Below are 27327 nucleotides of genomic sequence, written 5' to 3'. Positions count from 1 at the left end.
ACACTCCCACCCAGCTTGGTGTCATCTGCAAACTTACTGAGGGAGCACTGGCAAAGTCAAATAAAAATTAAGTGTAGAAATTACCAAAAGAAATTTGACTCAAACATCCCATTTAAAGATTATTATATCAGAAAGGAAGTGGAAAAAGCCCAGTAGGTATTTTACACCAGGACATTTCAGGAATCTCTCAGAAAGTTAAAATCACAAGTTTTACTATGTCATTTTATATGCTTTCCATATGAAAAAGCATCACGTATTTGCAAAATGTCTTACTCTAATAGCACATAAGAACATTGGATCAAATCTTTGTATTGTCATGGAATCCTTTTACAATAAATGCCTCCTCACTGCCAAGCAAAACCAGCTTCCTAAAAGAGGTCAAATTTTGATGAATTATCTTACATGTTCAATAAATAGTATTCTCCGATTGAATAATACTTCTATGTTGCAATCTCTTTAATTAATTTTGGCTGTAACAGGCTAAAATGTTTTGGAGGAAACACTATCATTATCTACATGTTACCTTGTTATAACAGTATTGTACAGTTGTATTTGGTTTGTGTGGCAAGGTTTTAGTAGCGGGGGAGCTACAGGGGTGGTTTCTGTGAGAAGCTGTGAGAAGCTTCCCCCATGTCCAGTAGAGCCAATGCCATTTGGCTCCAAGGTGGAACTGCCACTGGCCAAAGCTGGGCCAATCAGCAATGGTGGTAGCACCTCTGTGATAACATATTTAAGAAGGGGTGGAAAAAAACAAACAGGGAAACAACAGCGGAGGAGAGAGGACCTGTGGCCTGTGGACCCATGAGGAGAGGAGCCCACACTGGAGCAAGTTTTCTGGACTAGATGGCCTTTAAAGGACCCTTCCAACCCAAACTATTCTATGATTCTATGATGACTTGTGACCCTGTGGGGGACCCATGCTGGAGCGAAGGACTCACATTAGAGAAGTTTGTGGAGGACTGTCTCCCATGGGAGGGACCTCATGCTGGAGCCAGGAAAGAGTGTGAGGAGTCCTCCCACTGAGGAGGAAGGAGTGGCCGAGACAACGCATGATGAACTGACCACAACCCCCCTTCCTCATCCCCCTGTACCACTCAGGGAGAGGAGGTGGAGAAATTGGGAGTGAAGTTGAGCCCAGGAAGAAGGGAGGGGTGAGGGGAAGGTGTTTTCAAGATTTGGTTTTATTTTTTCATTACCCTACTCTGATTTGATTGGTAATAAATTAATTTTCCCCAAGTCAAGTCTGTTTTGCCCATGACAGTAACTGGTGAGTGATCTCCCTGTCCTTATCTCAACCCATGAACCTTTTGTTATATTTTCTCTCTCCTGTCCAGTTGAGGAGGGGGAGTGATAGAGCTGCTTGGCAGACACCTTGCATCCAGCCAGGGTCAACCCACTTCAACAGTATATAACAGTATTGTACTGTCCTGGTTTTGGCTGGGATAGAGTTAATTTTCCTCCCAGAAGCTGCTGTGTTTTGGATTTAGTATGAGAAGAGTGTTGATAAAACTGATGGTTTTAGTTGTTGCTAAGAAATCAAGGACTTTTTCCAGTTTCCCATATTCAGCTAATGAGCAGGTGTGCAGGAGCTGGGAGGGAGCATAGCCAGGCAGATAGGTCAAGGTGGCCAATGGAAATATTCCATACCATAGATGTCATGCTCAGTTTATAAATGGGGGTTGGCTGGGGGGCAGGAACCTCTTTTCCAGGAGTTCGATATTTTCCGGGACTTCTGTCTTTTTTTCCATGAGTTCGAACTTTTTTCATGAGTTCTGCCAAATCTGTGAAATCCATGAGTTTGTGTTCCATGATTGCTGCTTGGGGACTGGCTATGGAATTGGTCATCGGGCGGTGAGAAAAACTGTATTGTGTATAGCTTGTTTTGCATATTCATTATTATTATCATTATTATTTCCTTTGTTGTCTTATTAAACTGTCTTTATCTCAATTCACAAGTTTTACTTTTTGTCCATTCTCCTCCCCATCCCACTAGTGGGGGGAGGAGTGAGTGAGCGTCTGTGTGGTCCTAGTTGCCAGCTGCCGGGTTAAACCACGACATGTACCTAAAAAGTTCTTCTATGCTTTAATTTACTACATGTAAAGTAGACACTCTTCTAGAGAACATAGCAGTGTTCTCCACAGTCAACTGTAGAAACCTGAAATGAAACTGCTCATTATTAAACTATATTTGCATTAGTTTTTAGAAGTTCGAAGCACCACAGTTACTTACACGGCTCTGCTGCAAGCAAGCAGTCAGTGTACCTGCAGGATAAGTACTCTTTTGTTTTAATAAAATATTGTTCACCTTTAGCTATTATAAATCATTATTACTTGCCCTTTTTTTTCCCTGTATATTTCATTAGTAAAATTTTGTCAGTGCACGGTATAAAGCCTAAACATGAACATGCTTACAAACCAGGCACACCCTGACAAAGAGCCAAATGTAAATACCACACTGGAATGCTGAATATATTTTCTTGATAAAAGAGGCAAAGGAAGACCTGGAAGAGTGGTAAAGCTGCAGATTATTATCCACTCTTCTCACCACTTGGCCACTGGAGTGCAAATCTCCTCTCCTCTTTCCAGGGAACTGGGGAGGACTGGAGGCAATTCCAGGCTAAGGTATCTCCTACACCTCCCTCAATTCAATATACGCTGTTCAGAAACCTGTCAGATCTCTAGACAGGCAGCTTTTTTCTGCATCCATCTAGTTATTTCAGGAACAAGTGTTGCAAATGCGAGAGCTCAATTCAAACAAGGTTTCTTTTCTTTCCTTCCTTCCTTTCAACTGTAATTCAGAGTAAGTCATAACCACCCAAGTGCTCTTCTTCCCACATCAGTATCTTAAGAAAAAACACTGCTGATTAAATTCTTGATAAAAATTACATGTGAACAAACACTAAAACCAGAATGTGATAAAAGGTCCTAGTTCTGAGAAACTACATGAAAAAGTAACAAGAAGAATGATTTTGAAAGCAATATCTCACCGTGAAAGGGTTTTCTTATTCTTAATTATAAAGTGACTGTAGTTATGTGAATGAGACAATAAAAAATAATTCAAGCATATTTCCACTCACTTTCAGAGGAGATTTTTTCCTTAATTTAGAACTGTATTGAATATAAAAGGAAGGAATGCAAGCTTTATAAGAAATTAAACACCCATAGATCATGGATTATTCTCGATGGCATTCTCATGCATTTAAACAGGAAAAAATACTATGTCAACTCTATGAGAAGAGTAATAATTAAATAAAAAAGCTTCACCAAAATGACGACAGCTTGTTAGCACTTTAAGGAGTGGTAAGGGTGATGGCAAGAACTTCATGAAACATTCACAAATGTTAATCCTTCTATGTACAGAGAGCAATTCCCAACAGGCTAACTTTCCAAACCTTCTTCAGCAGTATGGATACATTGGCTAGAGATGCACAGTTTAGCTTTCTGATCCTGAATAGGATTTATGAAGCAATAAAAGCTGACAGAAAAGAGGAGGAGGGAGGGCATTCATCATTCATTATTATGACATTTGTCTTCTGGAGCAACTGCTACGTGTACTGAAGCCCTACTTCCCAGGAAGTGGCTGGACAGCACCTGCTGATGGGAAGTAGAGAATAAATCTTTTGGTTTTACTTTGCTTCCACACGCGGCTTTGCTTTTGCTTTATTAAACTGCCTTTATCTTGACTCATGAGTTCTTTTCTATCTTATTTCTCCCACCCCGTCCTGCTGAGGAGGGGAGTGATAAAGTGGCTTGGCAAGCACCTGGCGTCCAGCCAAAGGTCAACCCACCACACCAAATAAGCCTAACAGTCTGCATCCACTGCAGAGAGTTTGCATTTCCATAAGGAGAAACGTTAAGGATGCACAAATAAAACACTGGACACCTGTGCTTTTATCTGTCCTTTCCACCATCTGACAGAAGAATTCTATTTTTCAGATTGATGCAAATTCGCATTTATACAGTACACAACTATTCATCCCATCTATCCCAACTACTTATCCCCTCAACAGCCTAGAGCATATTCTGATGCCTTTGACACCAATTCTAAATTTGCCTTTGTTATTTAAAAATCATAACTCACCACTATACTTCCAGTCTACACTACCTTTTCCAAAATTCTGATTCAATAAACACTACTCTCATATAATTAAGACATTATTAAAAACAAACAAACAATCAAACAAAAAAACCCCTCACCCTAAAGTGCTTCTAGCTATGTGCCTAGCTAGAAATTAGAACAAGCAATAAGAAAGGCAAATAAAAAGTGAGAAGGGAGCAAGTTATCTGAAATGTCTCTGCTGAAAGACTCGCTCCAAATATAATACCAGTTAACGTATAAACTTATCTAACACATTGCCAGTAGCAAGTGACCAGTTCTGAACATAAGATCCTAAATTCCCAGCTTCTTTTCTCTTTGTAATTGTTAAAACATACAGTTAACTAAACAAACTTACCATACAGGTACGGGAGTTTTCTCCTATGAATGAATCTCTTAGCACCTGAGTGAGTTTACTTGCTCTGAATGGTGTATGAGGTTTATTTCGGCCCAAGGCTCTAATGCACTCCTGAAAGAAGAAACAGGTTTATACTTATTCAATGCATGTTAATCAAAAATACATAATACAAATGCAATTCAAAATCAGAAAATATATGCCTTAGTTATGTTGCTGTCCTCTAAGATATCATCAAAATTTACTATTAAAGCTTGAATTCAAGAAATGTTAGGCTTTTATCTCTCATTAAGATCAGTAGAGAGGTAGGAACTTAAAAAAGACTTAGGAGGCTAAAAACTGAATCTCATCCAAATATAGTATCCAACAACAACAACAACAACAAATTCAGTGTTGATGTTAAATCTCCAGACTAACAGCCATTTCTGATTATGAGCTGCAAAAATCTGAATGATCTACAGCCTCTGCCAACAGAAGCAGCGTGGACAGTGACTCGTGTTCACTCTATCAGTTAAAAGCAGTAGCTTTGATTCTGGCTCTACCACTGACTCTTTACAGCTCAGAAGAAAACACTGGTGCCCAAACTTTGTGAAAGCTTCCACAGGTCACAAACCTAGTAAGTATAGCTCTGTACTGATGTACTCAATATTGGAAGACACTTGAAAATGTAAGTCATTCCCTGTTTTAAAATGTTGTTGGGGCTAAATTAATACTTGCAATTGGTTGGAGAGTTCCAGAGAGAAATACTATACAGAAGTAAATATTAAGAAATTACTATAGAAGTTACAGCAGCAACTAAGTACAACAGTGCAAACCAAGATCGCACTTATCTAAACATGAATTCTGCCCACTCAGTTGTAACATCAGCTAATAAATTACTTCTTACAGAAAGAAAGTTTAAATGTAAATTTATGTTTTGTTCTTGTCATATTTTGATCATTAATTCCAGTTTCTGGCTTTGCCTTACTACTTTGTGTACAGTCATCTCTTCAGATTCAGGGCTTCCTTGGTACAGTTTTAACATATTTACACACAGAATTTCTTCAAACAACCGTACATCAAAATCTTTTCATATTTGTCCTGGTTTTGGTTAAAACAGAACCGATTTTATTTTAGTGAATCTTTCCTACAGATAAGTTCTTCTAAGTAATTGCATTTTTCTGAAGCTGGCTGCATATTTTACAGACACTGTCCGCTCCAGAGCTGATAACACCTAATGTTTATAGTTATACTGAACTAATGGTAGGAATGGAAGGCAGAAAAAGGCCCATGTTTGTAATTATTACCATAGCAGCCAAGGTCACTGATAGACCTCTTAGGCCCCGCAAGTGAGGAGTCATAAAGGGTCACACTTGCAGGGAGGGGTGGACAGGTGACCCGATATTGACCAATGAGATATTTCATGCCATGCACGTCATACTCAGTTTAAAGCTGGGGGATCATGAGGGTCTCACTCTCTTGGTCCATGGCCGGCTTCTGAAGAGTACCCTGCTCCTTGTCCTGCCTGCGATCCTGATACAGATTCCTATCTGTCCATTCCTAAGTCCAGTTCCTGCCTACTGCCGAGTCCAGTCCGGGACTTCCTGGTGCTGTCTGGCAGCTGCTGGGGGGACACCAGCGCCCCGGCACCCAACTCCGGGAAACTCAGTATCGGTTTTGTATATTTTGCATTATTTCTCTTATTATTAGTATTATTAGTGTTATTAGTGTTATTAGTAAAACTTTTTATATTCAACTTGTCTCTCTCCCTTTTCCTCCTTTTCCCTTTCTCTGGTGGGAGGATAGGGGTTAATACAGAACATCTGCCACTCAGTTTATTGACGCCCCGCTTTAAAGGGTGACAATATTATAGCTTTGTTTTTAGCAGGACTAACAGATGGAATGGCTTTTGCGTTAAATGAATAGTTCTACAGTAGTTCAGCTAATTCTCCAGCTGCAGCCATATCCTTGTGGCCTTTTGAAATTTCCTAGAAACAGCTTCTTCCAAAAGCCAGGCTAGAAACTGTGGGATGATAAACCAAGAAAGCACTGCAACTGTGAAACATAAACCAGAACTAAACAGGCTCAGAAAAAAACTTCCATGATACAGAACAGAAAAAACACAAGGGCAAGTTGGCTCTAACTAAAGTAATTATTTAAAAACTCACCAGCTGAATTTTATAGAATGGACACAGCTTGGATAAACAGAAAGACTGAAGCTTGTTGAATGTGATTTTGACATGAAAATGCTGAAAAGGATGCAATACTTATAGGTGAGCAAGGCAGTGCATTCCTTGAAGTTTTTTAATTTGTTTGTACATTACTATTATACTTACATAAGGAGAAAAGCAGATTAGACAGGAAGAGGGGCAACAGATTTGCAACAAGTGATATTACAAAATAATAGCAGTAACAAATGTGTATGTTAAATTACTGATATGGCAACTAACAAGTTTAATTAAAATATTTTAATTTACTATCATGATTTTTAGTTTGCTCACTCTTGAAAAATTAGAATTGGATTGTCTCCTTAATAGTAAAAGGATTACAGGACACTGCCAGCTTCTAAATTAATGGAGTTTTTAACTACTTTTGTTTTTCATCATGGCTCAGAAAACCAGGTAACAAAATGACAGCTCTACTTCCATGTAGAGACATTACAGAAATAATTTCCTGTACCAAAAATGTGAACAGGTTAAGACAGGACTGACATCCACATGCAAATAGAAACTCTTGGATTAGCACCAAAAAACACTCCTCAGAACATACTAGTTTAATTCAAACTTGACAATAACTTCAAGGGTCTTGAATACAAATGGAAAAAGCTATGTGATGTTTTTTGGGATAGATGAAAAATCGAAAACTAACATATCATTGAGAAACATTTATGTTGTCTTGTAACGCTGTTTAGACCTCTGCAAGACTTCCACTTATTTTTATTTCCCTTTCCCCATATAATTTAGATCACAACCACCACCAGCAGCAGAGCCTTTCACTATAAAAAGACAAGTTGTATGGAAATGAACTAAGTATGTTGTATGGGTATTGCACTGAAGGCACTAGCCAGTGTAAAATCATCAAGTAAACTAAAAAAATCAAAAACTAAACAGCTTTATTCAATTACATTTGGAAACAAGTGATAACGTCAACACAATGCTGTTTGCATTATTTATTTTGATACTAAATCAAAACAGGCCATGGTTTTGGAACTGCTGCTTCCGATTTTTCAACACGACATACAATTTGGTAATGACATGTTACAATTTTGTGGTTTTTTGTGAGATCTGCTTAGAGTTTGATACAAGTCTTCTCCTGAGTTTATACTGGGATCAAAAAATGTTGGGAATTGGCTAAAGGAGAGAGGCCATGACTCCATGGAACAGTTGTACGAGCAGAGCCTAGAGAGCTTAGCATGACTAGGCCGCGGGCGCCCGTCAAGGACACTGTGTCCTTGACGGGTCTGGAAGTTCCCAGCAGCGCGTAAACAGGATTTCAGAAGAGAAAGCCAGCTGCAGCTGTAACCGCAAAATAACCGCAAGTAGGAGGACTATGTAAATGTAACCTTTAGAGCTATGGCCAGTTACTGCTTGACTAGTAGGCATAATTAAAACTAACAGGATAAAAGGAGAGCTATCTGGACAATAAACGGATTCAGTGCCTTATCACTCATATTGAGTCGTCTGCCTGTTTTCCTCCGTCGCTCGCAAAAAAATAATCAATATCACAGTGATTTTTTGGTTTAGATTATTTATATAAAACCACAGTGCTGGTGCAGAGAGTAGTAAACCTAAGCAAAGCTAACCAATAACAGAGATAAGTTCTGGGCCATTCAAAACTACTGCTTCACCAACTGAGACCAAAAAATAACTCCCTATTTAGACTGAACGTCTTTTGAGCATTATAAAACAAACAAACAAAAAAAGCATTTGAATATTTAAATAATAGTTTTTAGCTCTCTTGATGTGTTCTGGATTAATGTATGAAAATCTGAAAAGTGATTCTATCAGACAATTTGCTATAAAGAGTAGTCAAAAATGGATTCCAACTTTCAAGGGTTATTTTAATTGATCTGTCAATTCTTTCTGGATATAGTGATGTTGTGTTGTTTTCTTCTTTAGTTAATTAATTAACAGCGGTAAATAAATCTGTCATAAATGTAACTCTATTTTTTACCTTTTCTTAAAAAAAAAATGTACTGAGATCAGTAAGAGTATTTCCAGTTAGTATTTCAGACCTTGGGTACCTCCCATTTTAGGAGTATATCAGCAAAGTGTTCAAATTCAACTATTGGGGATTTTTGTGTTTGTTTTTTTTTTTTTTTAGCTACATGAAAGTTGATAGCACAATGTTTCTGCAATGTTTCTACTTGGTAATTACCAAGTGTTTCTTCAGGCATTTAAAGGAAAAATCAATATGTTATTTTACCTGTCACATCAGTAGACAATGTATACAAGCAAAGCCTGCAAAAACACTCATTTTAATAGTCATTGCTATTATATGTAGAAGGCTTCCACCTACTCAAAGGCAATGGAAACATTTCGGTTACCTTGAGTGCTAAAAGGCTCTTGTTAATTTCCGCACCTTCCAATCGCGTCTGCCTATCTGCACTGGAAGTATCTGCTCCTCTTTCATTGCCAGCCAAATCAATCAGAGAAAATTTACCATGCAATTTCCCTTTCCTTCTGAGAATAATCTGAAACACTGCATGGCTTCGAGATGAGTGTGCATTTGCAGATGTCTGGCCAGATGTCCTTTAACAAAAGGAAAGAAAGGAAGGACATATGAACAGGCGAAGGACCATACATGTTAAACACACTACCCTCTGAACGTTAGTTTATTCAGGGCAGAGTCCTGTATCTACCTTAATAATAATTTGATGTACATAGTATAATTATACCTATTTTTCCAATTCTTCAAACAGAAATGGAAGATTAGCAACATTTTACTTTCCCTCTTAAAAGCAAGAATAATCAGATCTCCAAAGATTTCAGACTATCAAAGAGCTTACATGTAAAATGCCTGATCAGGCAGCAGTCTACACCCAAGGTTAATTTTAAAAACAATAAAACTGGATCTTAACAAAAAATAAAAATTTTATACTTAACTTCTGTCACTACATATCAAGGCCTTTCAGAACTGAATAATATGGTAATATTCCAGATTATAAAAGATGTGAATTTAAGTCAGTAAATTGGTTACATAATGCATGCAATTCACATCCTGTAGAAAAAAAAGTTTGTATTTCTCTCTAGGGGAGAAACTCTAAACTATCTTTATTCAAAAGATAGGCAGATTCCTTACTTGCAGCCAACATTACCAAAAATACCACTGTATATTAAAAAGCTGTCACTATGAAGAGACACAGAAAAAAACCTTGTTCCGATTCTTTAATTTACAATGAAAAATTGGTGGAAGCTATGGGAGATACCTGCAGCTGTTGCCGATTTCAATAAGCTTAAGAACATCTTCAACACATTTGACTTCCCGTTCCTGTAATCCTACCACCTGGACTTGCTGTTTACCATCTTCTAACACTCTTAATTTTGTCTTCCTGTTCAACAAGTCAAAAACCTTAGGGGAGGGGGGAACAGAACAGTTAAAGAGAAGCTTTAAAAGACATTTTTGCTTCAAATCTCATATCAAAATATGCAAAGCATTCCATGCACAAATATGATTGGAAGGGAAGTGTAAAGAATTATTTGAAATAAAGCTTTCAGTACAAAAAGGAAAAAAATCTTTTATGTGACAAGCTCACAATCTTGTTTGTGAAAGAGAAATTTCACCTTCCTCAGGAAAAGATTAGGTACTTACCTTACCACTGTAGATCTCAAAAAATGTTGCATATACTTGAAGTTCTAACTTCTTATAGTTTGGCTTCTTTAGCATTAAAAAGACATCTCGAGCTGTGAACACATTTCCAAAATAAAAATAAATCTAGTCATGTATTTTCATTTAGTGAAGACTCATTAATGCATAACAGTCTATTTTACAGCATCTGTCCTATTTTGCAAGTGTAACAGATAGGGTCAGTCAATCAAATAAAAAAACACTGCAGTTTAAACTGCCACATTACATTGGAAGATGCAGAAGACCCCAAAATTGTAAAGTCAATCATCAGTTATATTTCTTACGTTTTTGAAGTTATCTATATATATATATTCACTTTACTGTGTAAAGACTGCACACCTAGGAACTATTTTTTATGTTACTAAAGCTCCACTGCAATGCAAAATATGTAGACCTGTATGTTTGTATGAGAGGGAATAGAAATGTATTGACCTCAACTAATTTGCAAAAAGCCAACAGAACAATAGTCTCACCTGCAAGTGCATATATTCCTTTAGAACAATCTTGGTTCTTTCCTGAAAAGTCACCACCCATAGTCTAAATTTAAAAAAAAAACAAAGACGACCAAAAATACACTATAAAGATCACAGAACTGTAACTTACATATCTGTTACTTATTAGAATTTATTGAAGTGTATCGTACATAAAAAGAAGTGTATTGCTGACATGTAGAGGAAATACTTACATGGGTTTTTCCACTGCCTGTCTGTCCATATGCAAAACAAGTGGCCATTCCCCTTTCAAATATGGTCTCCACTAATGGTCGAGCTGTAAACCTTAAATGCAAAAAACAACTGTACTTAAGAAACTTCATTACTTTAAGAAGCCACACTACTACAAGGACACTATAAATTTTAAGGCCAGAAGTGACAAAACTGATTCTGTACTTTAAGAGGCCAAAGGACATCTCCACATTAATTCCTGAACTAAAGAGGCTACCAGCTCTAAGGCATTAAAATATCCTAAACAATTAAACAAAAGCTACAAGGTGTCTCCCACTTATTTTACAACAATATTATCCTCCTTCAAACCCTGAGAAAAAATTAATTCCTTGTTTTAATGATGCAACACAGCACAGCTTATTACATGGATTTTGGAGCTCCCTAAAGGAGGCAGCATTAGAAGATATGGAAGTAGGATAGTGCAGCAGATAAATACTTAGATTTTGCTAATACAAAAATTCCACTATAGTTTTGGTTTTGTTTTTTTTTTCCCTAAAACAGCTTCCAAGATTAAGTTTAGAAGACAGGTGGCCAAAACAACATTGAACATCTTAATATTTTGAGAGCATAGTTATGCTAAGAAAAGGCTCAAGAAAATATATACCCAAGCTCATCAGAATGGAAAAATCCAGTTATCCCTTAAGTATTATTTGATGTGTCAAAAATATTCTCCAAAGTATCATTTTTCTGTTTTAGAGAATTAATTTTTACTTTAAAAAATGTAGAGTTGTTGCTCCTACTTCAGCTGCTTGTCACCATTACTTCATTAAAAACTCCAAAAGCAAAGGGTAACCTTACGGAGGGTTACCTCCACTAGGTGATGGAGGTAAGAGTCTCTCTGCAACAGTCTCTCTTTCTAAACTTTTCCCAGGTGTTTATACATAAAGTATGTTTAGGGACAGAAACAAGAATGATTGTTTACAGAAACACTGAGGTGTTACAACCTCCTTTCATTCCACTTTGGAACAAGCACAAGATCACTTAGAAAAATAATATGGGTAAGACCGAGCCATTCAGCAACCAAGGGTTATGCAAAAATATAAGTTTAACTGAATCATCAATTTTCATCAAAAATGTACCAGATGATTCCTGATCAGCCTTAGTCTTTCTTTTTTGCTTCCTCCAAACATATACTTCTTTTGTCCTCAAGGCGATATTCCCATATTTCTGTGTTTGTTCTTTTTATATTTAAAATATAAATTTCAAGAAACCTATCCACCTAAGAAGCACATTCCATTATCTCTGTTTAAATGAGTTTGAAATTATTTATTTTGCTGTTTTATAAAAAAGGGACTTAATTATATGCATTTTAAAATAAGGCAAAATACAAACATCTAGAAAAGTTTTTGTAAAGCATTATACATCTCGAAATGGTATTACACCAAAACAGTTCAACTTTCCTTCTAGTAGAGCCTCTATTTGCAATCTTGATATTTCAGAAATAAAAACTCTGATTCTCCTTTAAAATTCAGAAGTCATACCCATTCACACTAGTGCATGTTTTTTAATACTAAAGAAAACTTGCAACTCAGTGTTGCAGCTCATGGATTCAAAAATACTTATAATACAACTTAAGCAAAATAATAATAAAAATGAGTAGTACATTTCTCAAGAATGTTTTTCAGTACAGAAATATAGTGAGTAATTTTAGCATACTGAAGAAAACTGGAGTAACTTGTCATACTTTTTTTTTTTCCCCACTGTGACCTTGATAGTTCTGGTGAGAGCCGACGATGATAGCTATGTTCTTCTGAATTGTGTTACTACAGGAGGCCTTGAAGCAGATTATCCTTCACGTAATAATATTTATTGTGCCATATGAGGGAGAAGGAAAAAGTCTGTACTGCTACACACACTAGAGATTTACTGTTTTAGTATGAATACAAGCTTCTTTCAATATTTTCCCACATTACTATTAATTATGTAACTAATAAAAATTGTCCAGAAGAAACTCAGTACAAAAAGATAACATTGTATGTCAAAACCAGCCCTCACATTTAAAAACTATGCTCACAAAGACAAATAACAGGAAAGAGGGAGATGACAAGAACTGGTTGTTAAGCAGGAGGAAAACTATTGCAAGAGGCACATCTCGCCAGCTAGATCACTCTCCAACAGCTCTTCAGTAACAAGAAAGAAAAGATGCTACCAGTAGACAATCATTAAGAGACAGAAATTTCCAAGGACGCATCTTTGCTGTTTAGAAGTCTTTCATTAGTGTTGTCTTGGTTTCGGCTGCCGCCGGCAACAAAAGCGCCACGCGGCCGCCCCTCCCCCTGCCGCGGTGCGGAGGAGAATGGAAAGAAAACAGGCAGAAAACTGGTGGGTTGGGATAAGGGCAGTTTAACAGAACAGCAAACAGAGGGAACAAGAACAACAACGATACAGATAAGGAGAAAACACGACAAAAACAGACCCGCTCTCTCAGACCGCACCGGCGCCGCACACTCCCGAGCCACGAGAGAGTTCCCGCCCCCAGCTCCCCCCCACCGGAACCCAGCGTGACGTCACATGGTATGGAATACCGGGCTCTGTTTGGCCAGGTGGGGTCAGCCCCCACCCCCCGGCTGTGCCCCTTCCTGGAGTCTGGTGAAAATTAACCCTGTCCTGGCCAAACCCAGGACATTATCCACCCCTTATTCCATACCATCTACGTCATGTCCAGGTCCCCCATTGTCCAGTTGATCACCACCACTTCTCCTGTCTCCAGATATCATTCCTTTAGTCTATGGATCATCACTCTGAAGTGTCCGTTGAGTTCATTTAATCCATGACTTCAGGCTCCGTCTGTCGTAATGGTCTTCCGTGGCAGGAGAGGTGATGTGTGGTGATGGGCGGTCACTTGCTGCATCCGGAGCTCACGGCTGATGTATCTGGTGCGGCCCGTGCCCACACTCTGCAGGAGATGTTGATCTTGATGAAGTTGCTGGGTGCCAGTTGTTGAAAACCAGGTCCAGTTCCATCATCGCTGTGCTCTGCTAGGTTTTCATTGAAAAAGTCCATCCTTCTTTAATCTGGACGATTCTTACTATGCTACTACTGGTACAAAATATAACAATTATAACAGTGATAACAGACAGTGACAGGGTTATTCAACAATTAACTTTATACAATTTATTTATTGACTATTCTCGCCCAAAATTAAGTCCCCATGAGGTACATATCGGACTTCCCCATCCTTCCGCATTACCCACCAGGTACACCCAGGTCCTTGAGCAAAAGCAATCCCGCGGACGGGCTTGCCTTTGCCTGAGGCAGGAGTAACCCAAACTGTCTTCCCTAACATGTTCCGCATGTGCACTACAGGGACTTCTTCCCATTCTACAGGGCGCTGAGGTTTTGACTGGGCAGGACCAGCCCGGTTGGTGGACCCTCTGGTGTTAACCAACCAGGTGGCCTTTGCTAAATGAATATCCCAGTTTTTGAAAGTGTCCCACCCCCCATTGCCCTCAAAGTGGTTTTTAGCAGCCCATTGTACCGCTCGATCTTTCCAGAGGCTGGTGCATGGCAGGGGATGTGATACACCCACTCAATACCGTGTTCTTTGGCCCAGGTGTCTATGAGGCTGTTGCGAAAGTGAGTCCCATTGTCCGACTCAATTCTTTCGGGAGTGCCATGTCGCCACAGGACTTGCTTTTCAAGGTGCAGGATGGTATTCCGGGTGGCGGCATGGGGTTACAGGGTAGGTTTCCAGCCATCCGGTGGTGACCTCCACCATTGTGAGTACATAGCTCTTGCCTTGGCGGGTTTGTGGCAGTGTGATGTAGTCAATCTGCCAAGCCTCCCCATATTTATATTTTAACCATCGTCCTCCATACCAATGAGGCTTTACCCGCTTGGCTTGCTTGATTGCAGCGCATGTTTCACAGTCATGGATAACCTGTGTGATGGTGTCCATGGTCAAGTCCACACCCCGGTCACGAGCCCATCGGTATGTCGCATCTCTTCCTTGGTGGCCCGAGGTGTCATGGGCCCACCAAACTATAAACAGTTCACCCTTATGTTGCCAGTCCAGATCCACCTGAGCCACTTCAATCTTAGCAGCCTGATCCACCTGCTGGTTGTTTTGATGTTCTTCAGTGGTCCGACTCTCAGGGACGTGGGCGTCTATGTGACGCACTTTTACAACCAACTGCTCCAGACGGGCAGCAATATCTTGCCACAATGGGGCAGCCCAGATGGGTTTGCATCTGCGCTGCCAGTTGTTCTTCTTCCATTGCTGCAGCCACCCCCACAAGGCATTGGCCACCATCCAAGAGTCGGTGTAAAGATAGAGCACTGGCCACTTCTCTCGACTGGCAATGTCTAAAACCAGCTGGATGGCTTTCACCTCTGCAAACTGGCTGGACTCACCTTCTCCCTCGGCCGTTTCCGCGACTTGTCGTGTAGGGCTCCATACAGCAGCCTTCCACCTCCGCTGCTATCCCACAATGCAACAGGACCCATGCGTGAACAGGGCATACTGTTTCTCATCTTCTGGCAGCTGGTTATACAGTGGGGCCTCTTCAGCACGTGTCACCTCCTCCTCTGGCGATGCTCCAAAATCTTTGCCTTCTGGCCAGTCCATGATTACTGCCAGAATTCCTGGACGACTGGGGTTTCCCATTCAGGCACGCTGGGTGATCAGCACGACCCACTTACTCCACGTAGCATCGGTGGCATGAGGCGTAGAGAGGACCCTCTCTTTGAACATCCAGCCCAGGACCGGCAATCGTGGTGCTAGGAGGAGATGTGCTTCAGTGCCGACCACTTCTGAAGCAGCTCAAACGCCTTCATATGCTGCCAGAATCTCTTTCTCAGTGGGAGTATAGCAGGCCTCAGATCCTTTGTATCCCCGGCTCCAGAACCCCAGGGGTCGACCTCGAGTCTCCCCTGGTGCTTTCTGCCAGAGACTCCAGGTTGGGCCATTCTCCCCGGCTGTGGTGTAGAGCACGTTTTTAACATCTTGCCCTGACCGGACTGGACCAAGGGCTACGGCATGAACTATCTCCCGTTTAATTTGTTCAAATGCCTGTCGTTGCTCAGGGCTCCATTCAAAATCATTCTTCTTCCAGGTCACGTGGTAGAGAGGACTTACAATCTGTCTGTAATTTGGGATGTGCATCCTCCAAAAACCCACAACACCCAGGAAGGCCTGTGCTTCCTTTTTGCTGGTTGGTGGAGACATAGCTGCTATTTTGTTGATGACATCCATTGGGAGTTGACGGCGCCCATCCTGCCATTTTATCCCCAATATCTGCATCTCTTGGGCAGGTCCCTTGACTTTACTTCGCTTAATGGCGAAACCGGCTTTCAGAAGGATCTGAACTATTTTCTCCCCTTTCTCAAAAACTTCCTCCGCTGTGTCACCCCATACAATGATGTCATCGATGTACTGCAGATGTTGTGGGGCTTCACCCTTTTCCATTGCAGTCTGGATTAGTCCATGGCAAATGGTGGGACTGTGTTTCCACCCCTGGGGCAGTCGATTCCAGGTGTACTGGACGCCCCTCCAGGTAAAAGCAAACTGTGGCCTGCACTCTGCTGCCAAAGGGATGGAGAAGAATGCATTAGCGATGTCAATTGTCGCATACCACTTGGCTGCCTTTGACTCCAGCTGATATTGAAGTTCTAGCATGTCTGGCACAGCAGCACTCAGTGGTGGTGTGACTTCATTCAGGCCACGGTAATCTATTGTCAGTCTCCACTCTCCAGTAGATTTTCTCACTGGCCATATGGGACTATTAAAGGGTGAGCGAGTTTCACTGATCACTCCTTGACTCTCCAGTTGAGGGATCAGCTGATGAATGGGGATAAGGGAGTCTCGGTTGGTACAATACTGTCGCCGGTGCACCGTTGTGGTCGCGATTGGCACCTGTTGTTCTTCCACCCTCAGCAACCCCACAACGGAAGGATCCTCCGAGAGACCAGGCAAAATGGATAGCTGTTTAATTTCTTCCGTCTCCACAGCAGCTATGCCAAAAGCCCACCGATACCCCTTTGGGTCCTTGAAATACCCTCTCCTAAGATAGTCTATGCCAAGGATGCACGGAGCCTCGGGGCCAGTTACGATGGGGTGCTTCTGCCAGTCCTGCCCAGTGAGGCTCACTTCAGCCTCCAATACACTCAGCTCTTGGGACCCCCCTGTCACTCCCGAAATGCAAATCGGCTCTGACCCTTTGAACTCTGATGGCATTAAAGTACACTGTGCACCAGTGTCCACTAGAGCTTTATACTCTTGTGGATCTGACGTGCCAGGCCACCGAACCCACACCGTCCAATAAACACGGTTGTCCCTTTCCTCCACCTGGCTGGAGGCAGGGCCCCTCTAATCCTGGTCAGAGAATTTGCTGCTCACCTGCTGTAAAAATGACTTGGAGGTCCCCTCCAGAGGATCAGAATCAAGGTCAAACTGTCTACCTGGTCTGGAGAGCTGGCTGCTGGAAACTGGAGCGGCATTTTTCCTAACAGAATCCCCTTTTGTGATTGTTTTACCTCGCAACTCACGCACTCGTGCCTCTAGACTTGAGGTGGGTTTTCCATCCCACTTCCTCATGTCCTCTCCGTGGTCACGCAGGTAAAACCACAGGGTACCCCGTGGTGTATAGCCTCTGTATTCCCTCTCCTGAGCAGGGAAACGCTTGCCCCTAATAGCTGAGACACTGGCCCGTGCAGGTGGGGAGTAGGACCTACTCTCTTTCATTTGTCGGACCTCCCGGGCCAGTTTCTCCACAGCTGAGACAAGGGAGGAAGAGAGACTTTCCTCATATTGCTGGAGTCTGACAGCCACCTCATCCACTGTTGGTGCGTCTTGACCTTTCCAGTTTACAACTGCCAGTGAGTTGGCATATGAGGAGGGTGCGCTCCGCACAAACTTCCTCCACATGGATTGTGAGCACTGCACTTCATCTGGGTCTGTGGGTACCTGCTCATCGTCTGTGTCATAGTGAACCAGTTCCCGCACAGCTAATTCCCTCAAGTACTGAATACCCCTTTCCATATTGGTCCACTTGCCAGGACAGCATACAAAATCATCACTGAAGGGGTACCTCTCCCTCACACCTGACAGAAGTCTCCTCCAGAGGCTGAGGACTTGTTCCTTTTTCCCAATGGTCTTGTCAATGCCCCCATCCCTGGCCAGGGATCCCAGCTGCTTGGCTTCCTTGCCCTCTAACTCCAAGCTGCTGGCCCCATTATCCCAGCACCGCAGCAGCCAGGTGGCAATGTGCTCGCCAGGGTGGCGGCTGAAATTTTTCCGCATGTCTCGCAGCTCGCCCAGGGACAGGGACCGGGTGATGATCTCTGTCTCTATCTCTCGCGATGACCCTGGCTCATTGTCATCCCTCCCGGAGCGATCTGCTCTCTTTGCATCTTTCTTTAGTTTTACAGGGGCAACTGCTACCGACACAGGTTGGTCATTGGGCTCAGCCACAATGCCTGCAGCTGGAGCTGGGGATGGAGCAGCTGCTGTGCTCGCTGGGGAAACCGAGGCAGACCCTGCAGCTGTGGCAGCGGCAGTGCCAGTCGGGGGAGCTGTGACTTCCTGCTGGGCTGGAGGGGCTGCAGGGCCAGCTGAGGGGGCAGCACCAGTCACAGTGCCTGCCACTTCGCTTCTCCCCCTTTCCCCTTTAAGGCGCTGAACAGTGTTGAACAGGGCTCGGTAGGCATGGGCCAGACCCCAGCACGTTGCGGTGATCTGTGTCTCTCTGGAGTTCCCAGGGTGGCAGCACACTTTTCAGATATTTTACTTGTTTGTCCGGATTCTGTATTTGTTCAGGGGTGAGTTTAAAACACACCGCAGGTGCCCACTGCTCTAGACACCTGCCCATGCTGTCCCACACACCCAGCCACTCAGAGCTATCCAGCCCCGGGGCAGGTCTCTGCAGGATGTTCTTAACGACTTGTTTAACCCTAAACAAGACCCAAAACCCATTCAGGAGGCAGAACAATAGGAGAGTGCTGGCCTGAGCATCCCACGGGTACTCGAAATTCTCAAAAGCCGTTAGGACCAGCCTGAGGGAGAGAGGGGGGGCGAAAGCGTGGGGGAAGGTATCCCCTTCGGTTTTCCCCACAGATTGGGTTTGATTACTAACAAATTCTAAGACATAGGATCCGAGGTACGGAAATGACCGCAGTGCCGCATGCAAACAGAAGCCTAATTTCATGCACATTGACGTTATCATATCATAAGTCGATATCATACAGTACAGCAAAATCATCATCCTGATCTTTTTCCCCGAGGTAACAAACAGCACAGCAGTGAATACATACTGCAAGTAAGGATTGAGATACCAGAGCCATCTGAACAAAGTCGGAAACATTTTTACCGGTGACTATTTAACTAACACAGAAAAAATGCCTATAACAAAATTTAACAAAATCTAAGAAAGCTGTTTTAACACCCGCTGCTCAGCCCTGCCGTTATCCCCGCTCCACACTTGGGCGCCAATTTAATGTCTTGGTTTCGGCTGCCGCCGGCAACAAAAGCGCCACGCGGCCGCCTCTCCCCCCGCCGCGGTGCGGAGGAGAATGGAAAGAAAACAGGCAGAAAACTGGTGGGTTGGGATAAGGGCAGTTTAACAGAACAGCAAACAGAGGGAACAGGAACAACAACGATACAGATAAGGAGAAAACACGACAAAAACAGACCCGCCCTCTCGGACCGCACCGGCACCGCACGCTCCCGAGCAGCGAGAGAGTTCCCGCCGCCCCCCCCCCCCCAACCCATCGTGATGTCACATGGTATGGAATACCGGGCTCTGTTTGGCCAGGTGGGGTCAGCCCCCACCCCCCCCGGCTGTGCCCCTTCCTGGAGTCTGGTGAAAATTAACCCTGTCCTGGCCAAACCCAGGACAAGTGTAAACTAAGAGACTAAAAAGATATTACTTTTGCTACCCTCCTCCTCTTACTTATATCAAGCATCTGACACAAGTTTTCATTTTCAAGGCCTCACTATTCTTTAAGGCTATGGGAAGCTCTTTCTAAGCATAAGGAAAATTATCTTCACCAAATTCTTTTCTAATATCAATATTCCTTGCAAAAATCTTAACAATATTTAGACTGCGTATCAAGATTATGACCTGTCATGGTGTCTAACCTTGCCTGCTACTCTATCTAATCCATTTAGCAACTTGTACAAGGTAAACAGCTACTTCTAAACAAGTTTTTAAAAGCACTGTGTGCATTACTCTGTTCCAACTGTGGAAGTGAAACAGAAGAATAAAGGAGAAAATGGAGATCCAGATACCTTGGGGATGAGGGCATGTGTGTGTTTTTGTTGCTGTTGTTTTTTAAAACAGAAAGATTCAGTATTTTGAGCAAGATAAATTAGCTCTGTGTACCTTCATGTTAAATCAGCTACATTTCTTCCAACAGCCAAACTAGCTCAGGTATCTCAGCAATAGAGCAACTATAACCTACCTCTCTCTCTCTCTTTGTACTTTTTTCCCCACCCTCTCCTGATTTGTTTGCCTCCAGAGGAGGCAATACACGCTAGAGCCTGGAAAGGCAGGGCTTGGAGGAGGACTGAGAGCAGGACTGATGTCAACAGAAGGAGAGATGATATTGCAGATGAAAAATTCAGGATAAACAGAGCTAAACCAAAAGTAAACAGGCAAAAAAAATGGATGTAGCAATATACATATCTGATAACACAGAGAACAGAAGTAAAGTCTATGAACAAGGTAAGCCCACAGTTATTGACATGGGAGATACAGAGAAAAAAGATTCACAAATAAAAAAAAAAGCATATACACATACCTGTAAACCATTTCATTAGGAGTCATGTCATCAAAGGCATAATCAAAACGAAAAGTTTGGTTTTCTAGGTACCTTGTTAAATCCACCTTTTGTTTTGGTTCATGTACCATCACAACATCTTTACTAGGAATTGTTATTACATCGAGGTCTTTCAGTAAAGTCTCTATAAAATAAATGAAATATATATATTTAAGTAGCAACACATCACTAGTTTTTACATTTTTTCATGGTTTACGCTCTTATAACATCTCAGATAACACAGCTCCTCCAAATATCAACAGTGCAATGGACTTGGGCTTCTAATACCTAGATAGTAATCTGCTAAGTAAGAGATTTCATTTTGGAAGTCTAGTCATCCTACCCTACATGCAATTATGCTGCAGTAATCACAGAGAAGAAATAAGGAATAGTGGTGAAAAGATATATATAAAGGTCAATCCTTTGCAGCAAAAGCTTTTTAGTTAAAGCAGTCAAAAGCTGTTTTTTCTTGTTTGGAGTAGGACATTTACCTGCTCCCAGCTATTTGTTACGACAATCTGTATTCCTTGCTGATGAAAATTTGAAATAGTGCCTCTGAAACTCACCACACAATTATATAATTTCTCCATTGTAAATATATGCCATTGAAATAAAATCTTAAAATGTCAATCTGAAGACGTACTTCCTGCAAAGTCAATCCGTAGAATGATTGGCGCTGAGAACACCTAAAGACTTTGGTGATAATTCTGTGTTTGTGAGACCGACTAATTTATTTGTACACTTGATTTCTATTAAATTATTTTAGCATCTTACGGAATTTCAAAATACAGAACATGAACGGTGCTGTTTAATATCTTTGCTGGACTTATGGTAGTATGTATTAGATATGATTGGACAGGTGCTTCCTTCCAAATATCTTTTTCTGTGGCTAAGTTATAAGTGGAGAACTTCTCTGCTCTTAAAAATGATAGGTTCACTGGTATGGCACAGCTTAAATAACTTGCTGATAAATATCTAAATATCAGTGCATCTGTTGGCTGTTGCGATGTGATACTTCTTTATCAATTGAGCCGCTTTAGAAACAAGTCTCCTCTCTTGCTCTGACACTGACACCTACAGAAGCAACATGTAGCTGTAACTTCTGAATGCTATGGCTTCTCATCCTGGGCTGCATCAAGAGAAGCATGGCCAGCAGGTCGAGGGAGGTGATTCTGCCGCTGTACTCTGCTCTGGTGTGACCCCACCTAGAGTCCTGCATCCAGCTCTGGAGCCCCCATCATAAGAAGGACATGGACTTGTTGGAGTGGGTCCAGAGGAGGGCCACGAAGATGATCCGAGGGCTGGAGCACCTCTCCTATGAGGAAAGACTGAGAGAGTTTGGGCTGTTCAGCCTGGAGAAGAGAAGGCTCTGGGGACACCTTATAGCAGCCTTCCAGTACCTGAAGGGGGCCTACAGGAAGGATGGAGAGGGACTTTTCACAAGGGTGTGTAGTGATAGGACAAGGGGGGATGGCTGTAAACTAAAAGAGGGCAGATTTAGATTAGATATTAGGAAGAAATTCTTCTCTATGAGGGTGGTGAGACACTGGAACAAGTTGCCCAGAGAAGCTGTGGATGCCCCCTCCCTGGCAGTGTTCAAGGCCAGGTTGGATGGAGCTCTGAGCAACCTAGTCTAGCGGAAAATGTCCCTGCTCATGGCAGGGGGGGTGGAACTAGATGATCTTTAAGGTCCCTTCCAACCCTTACCATTCTATGATTCTACGAAAGGGGAAAGATATTTTTGATGCGTTGTTATTGCAATAATAAAGGAAAAACTTTATATTTTTTCTTTTCAGGGTATTACACACTAATATCTTTGATTCCTTTATACTATATGTAATTGTACATAATTTTAAAATGTAGCATGAGAAATATTGTTTCTTATGAACTTTCAAAATTAAAGTGCATGTTCTCGGAAGGCTGTATTATGTGGGTACTAGATTATCTCTAAGGTTCCTCCCCAGCACAGATTATTTCATTAATACCTTTTTATTATAGCTTATTCTTAAAAATGCAAAATGACTTTAGTGCCAACCTCATTTTCACTTAGACACTCATCTTCCTACCAACACCTCAGAACTATTTTTTTAACAGCTCCAAACCACTAATACCCAAGATGTGCAATTTACAGAGAATCAAATCCCACTTCTGAATCCCAACTCATGCCTCATGACAAGTTGCTGTCATTTACTGTAATTTCACTTTGTCCACCTTTAGTGCAGGTAGAAGGTAACATTCCCCCCAAATATATCACATTTCTAAGTCATATTTTATTAAAGATAACTTCTGATGTTAAACCAGAAACTGAACTGCTGCCAGACTTGTATCTTGAATGCTCTTATTACATAGTTTGTGCAAAATAGTTTCAGTCAACCAATTTTTGAGATTATGCATTCCTTTTAGATCAGTAAAAGAAAAAATACAGGGAATAAGAAAACAGCAAAAGTAAAAATAAGGGGAAAAAAGGTAGGGGAAGCAGCAACATAGAGGGAAAAAATAGGACAAAAGAAAACTAACTGTATACTGACATCAACATATGTTTTCTCTTTCCCTTTCCCATACAATTCTCCTATTTTCCTCTGGATATATCCCAGATAATCCTCAATGTGTAGTTCTGACAATACAAAAATAATAATGTATCCCATGTTGTTTCAGAGTCAGAGTGATGTTCTCTGAGTCCTTTAGCTAAACAAAATACAACAAAAAGGAAAGAAACATCTTTCAAAATGAAAGTCATTTTACTTGAGTGCTGGATTCAGCCAGGCCGTAATCCAGAAGCATTTGCAGTTCCTAATTTCCCACTGAAAGCAAAGAACTTCACAGAAAGATTGGCATTTATAGGAAGTTGAAAAGCTAAATATTTTTTTTTTAATACGGACTACAGTTCAATCAGCAGGTAGTAAGAAAATAAGTTATAATACAAACTATACATAAAAAGACGTCACTAGGTAGTGATTCCAGTACCTAAAAATAATTGTTTTGTGCCATTTCATATGCCCTAGGGTATCCTGCCCGACCCTGAGCAGCAACTCCAGGAGATACAAGCCTCCAGTTTGTCTGTAACCCGCTAGCCCTGCGAGGATGTCTTGGACAGCCTTGGGCACCTTACATGTCAGAAGGCACAAACATTCAGGCACCTGAATTGTTCCCTTGATGTCTGATTCAAGACCACTTGAAAGTATAAATATACATGTATAAAAAAAAACAGTGTAGAAAACTTTTCATTGGGTAGCTCACTGATCAGGAGATCACTTAAGGGATATTTTAAAAGAATGGTGATCCTAACACAATGTAAGAATACTGAAGAAATTACAGCAGAATTAATTCCCATATCAACTACATGCATCCTAGATGACCTTGGGAAAAAATTACAGTCTCTCTGTGCCTCAGCTCCCAGTACATAAAATGGTGACAGTTAAACTATTTTTCTCCCTGTCTTTATCCAGGTTATGATAAGTTCACGAATTTTCTGGGTCCCTCACACAAACTGTCTAGTATAACAGAGTTTCACCTTTGATCAGTATTTCTAGCTCTCTTTAATACAAAAAATATTACTATCAGAAGCAGCTTTTCAGAGAAAAAATGCTGCAAAATCTTAAATGGCCATACCTTTTTTATTGAGTGGTCGTTTTCGAACACAAACACATATCCTGTGCTCATCAATCTACAAAGGAAACAATCTTTCAGTGAACTATACCCCAATTCCAGTGATATGGCATTTTACTTCTATTCATGAACTAATTAACCAATCATTTAAACAAAGAGAAATTTCCAATACAGTGAGTCATCTGAACATGTAAAAGCCCCTTGTGTCTGCACAATAACCAAGAATCCAAAAAGGAGAACCATACATTAAAAAAATTCCCTGCAGACAGTGATCTAATCCTGCAGAGTACCAGGTACATCTCGGAACACTGCAAGCAAATCCAGCTGTAACAGGGTAGACATGCTATTGACAGAAATTGTCACATTCTCTTTGATCATGCCCTGGTAGAATTCTCAGTCTTGAGGTAGACTGAGAACTGGCTGAATGGCAGAGCTCAGAGGGTTGTCATCAGCGGTGCCGAGTCTAGATGGAGACCTGTAGCTAGTGGTGTCCCTCAGGGATCAGTACTCGGCCCAGTCTTGTTCAACTTCTTCATCAACGACCTGGATGAAGAGTTAAAGTGTACCCTCAGCAAGTCTGCTGATGACACAAAACTGAGAGGACTGGTGAATACACTGGAAGAACTTCTTCACTTTGAGGGTGACAGAGCCCTGGAACAGGTTGCCCAGGGAGGTTGTGGAGTCTTCTTCTCTGGAGATATTCAAGACCTGCCTGGACAAGGTCCTGTGCAGCCTGCTGTAGGAGACCCTGCTTTGGCAGAGTGGTTGGAGTAGATGACCCACAGAGGTCCCTTCCAACCCCTACTATTCTGTGATTCTGTGAGTGGGACAGGACGGGTAAAAAGTAGAGTCAGGACCCTAAACCTCAGAAAGGCAAACTTTCAGCTGTTTAGGGTCATAGTGCATGGGATCCCTTGGTAAACTGCCCTCAGAGGTAAAGGAGCAAACGAGAGCTGAAAGATATTTAAAAGACATTTTTCGTAGGGTGCAAGAGCTCTCAATCTCGATATGCAAGAAGTTGAGCAGGGGAGGAGGCAGGCCAGCTTGACTAAGTCAAGACCTCTTAGCCAAACTAAAACCCAAAACCAAAATGCATAGGCACTGGAGGCAGGGATAAACATCCTGGGGAGATTATATGGATATGGCCCAGGAGTGCAGGGAGGTGATCAGGAAAGCCAAGGCACAGCTGGAGATGAACATGTCTAGGGACGTAAAAAATAACAACAAGGTTTTCTTCAAGTACATAGGACAACAAAGGAAGTCAAAAGAAACTGCATGCCCCCCAATGAGCAAAACGGGAGACCTGGCTACAACCGACATGGAGAGGGCTGAGGTACTCAATTACTTTTTTTGCCTCAGTCTTCACTGGCAAGTGCTCCAGCCACACTGCCCAAGTCGCAGAAGGCAAAGGCAGGGACTGGGAAAATTAAGCACTGTCTCACTGTAGGAGAAGATCAGGTTTGACACCATCTAAGGATCATGAAGGTGCACAAGTCCATGGGACCTGATGAGATGTATCCATGGGTCTTGAGGGAACTGACAGATGAAGTTACTAAGCCACTCTCCATCATATTTGAGAAGTCGTGGCAGTCTGGTGAAGTTCCCACTGACTGGAAAAGGGGAAACATAACCCCCATTTTTAAAAAGGGCAAAAAGGAAGACCTGGGGAACTACAGGCTGGTCAGTGTCACCTCTGTGCCTGGCAAGATCATAGAGCAGATCCTCCTGGAAGCTATTCTAAAGCACATGGAAAATAAGGAGGTGATTGGTGACGGCGAACATGGCTTCACTAAGGACAAATTGTGCCTGACAAACTTGGTGGCCTTCTACAACAGGGTTACTGCATTGGTGGATAAGGGAAGAGTGACTGATGTCATCTACCTGGAGTTGTGCAAAGCATTTGATACTGTCCTGCATGACATCCTTGTCTTTAAAATGGAGACATGTGGATTTGACGGATGGACCACCTAGTGGATAAGGAATTGGCTGGATGGTCGCCCTCAAAGAGTTGCGGTCAATGGCTTGATGTCCAGGTGGAGACCAGTGATGAGCAGTTTTCCTTAGGGGTCAGTATTGGGACCAGTACTATGTAACATCTTAGTCGGGGACACGAACAGTGGGATTGAGTGCACCCTCAGCAAGTTTTAAGATGACACCAAGCTGTGTGGTGCGGTTGACAAGCTGGACAGAAGGGATGCTATCTAGAGGGACCTGAACAGGCTTGAGATGTGGGCCTGTGCGAACCTCATGAAGTTCAACAAAGCCAAGTGCAAGGTCCTGCATCTGGACTGGGGCAATCCCAAGCACAAATACAGGCTGGGCAGAGAATGGATTGAGAGCAGCCCTGAGAAGAAGGACTTGGGGATGTTGGTTAACGAGAAGCTCAGCATGACCTGGAAATGTGCCGGCATTGGAACAGGCTGCCCAGGGAAGTGTCACCATCCCTGGAGGTATTTACAAGGCATGTAAATGTGGCACTAAGGGACATGGTTTAGTGGTGGACTTGGCAGTGTTAGGTTAAAGGTTAGACTCAATGATCTTAAGGATCTTTTCCAATCTAAATGATTCTATGATTCTATTCCATGATCTCACAGTTGGGCAACTTGTCCAGAAGGTTGCTCAGAGGGACAGTACCAAAAGCCTTACTAAAATCCAGAAAAAATACATCCACCACCTTCACTTCATCCACCAGGCAAGTGACCTTATCATAGTAGAATATGTACATGAGCTGGCAATGTGCGCTCGCAGCCCAGAAAGCCAACTGCATCCTGGGCTGCATCAGAAGAAGTGTGGCCAGCAGGTGTTTCTGCCCCTCTACTCTGCTCTGGGGAGACCTCACCTGGAGTACTGTGTTCAACTCTGGGGCCTCCAGCATAAGAAAGACATGGACCTGCTCGAGTGGGTCCAGAGGGGGGCCATAAAAATGACCAGGGAGCTGGAGCACCTCCCCTATGAGGACAGACTGA

At 42.1% G+C, this 27327-nt stretch overlaps 1 protein-coding gene across 3 annotated transcripts in view; it reads right to left on the bottom strand.

Moving 5' to 3' along the window:
* Nucleotides 1–27327, bottom strand: part of LOC142365452 (kinesin-like protein KIF2A) — a 134367-nt gene that overhangs the window by 18455 nt on the left and 88585 nt on the right. For all 3 annotated transcript variants that reach the window (XM_075446283.1, XM_075446284.1, XM_075446285.1), the window contains exons 8-15: nucleotides 24365–24419; nucleotides 20738–20900; nucleotides 10963–11053; nucleotides 10751–10814; nucleotides 10242–10333; nucleotides 9859–10001; nucleotides 8977–9181; nucleotides 4455–4565 (exon numbers count right to left, since the gene is read on the bottom strand). In XM_075446283.1, coding sequence (XP_075302398.1) covers nucleotides 4455–4565; nucleotides 8977–9181; nucleotides 9859–10001; nucleotides 10242–10333; nucleotides 10751–10814; nucleotides 10963–11053; nucleotides 20738–20900; nucleotides 24365–24419 — 924 coding nt within the window. The remainder of the gene's footprint in view (nucleotides 1–4454; nucleotides 4566–8976; nucleotides 9182–9858; nucleotides 10002–10241; nucleotides 10334–10750; nucleotides 10815–10962; nucleotides 11054–20737; nucleotides 20901–24364; nucleotides 24420–27327) is intronic.

Source organism: Opisthocomus hoazin, chromosome W (assembly GCF_030867145.1).
Source record: "Opisthocomus hoazin isolate bOpiHoa1 chromosome W, bOpiHoa1.hap1, whole genome shotgun sequence".
NCBI classification, from domain to species: domain Eukaryota; kingdom Metazoa; phylum Chordata; class Aves; order Opisthocomiformes; family Opisthocomidae; genus Opisthocomus; species Opisthocomus hoazin.
The sequence above is the reverse complement of the archived record's forward strand: the minus strand, read 5'-3'. Positions and strand labels throughout refer to the sequence as shown.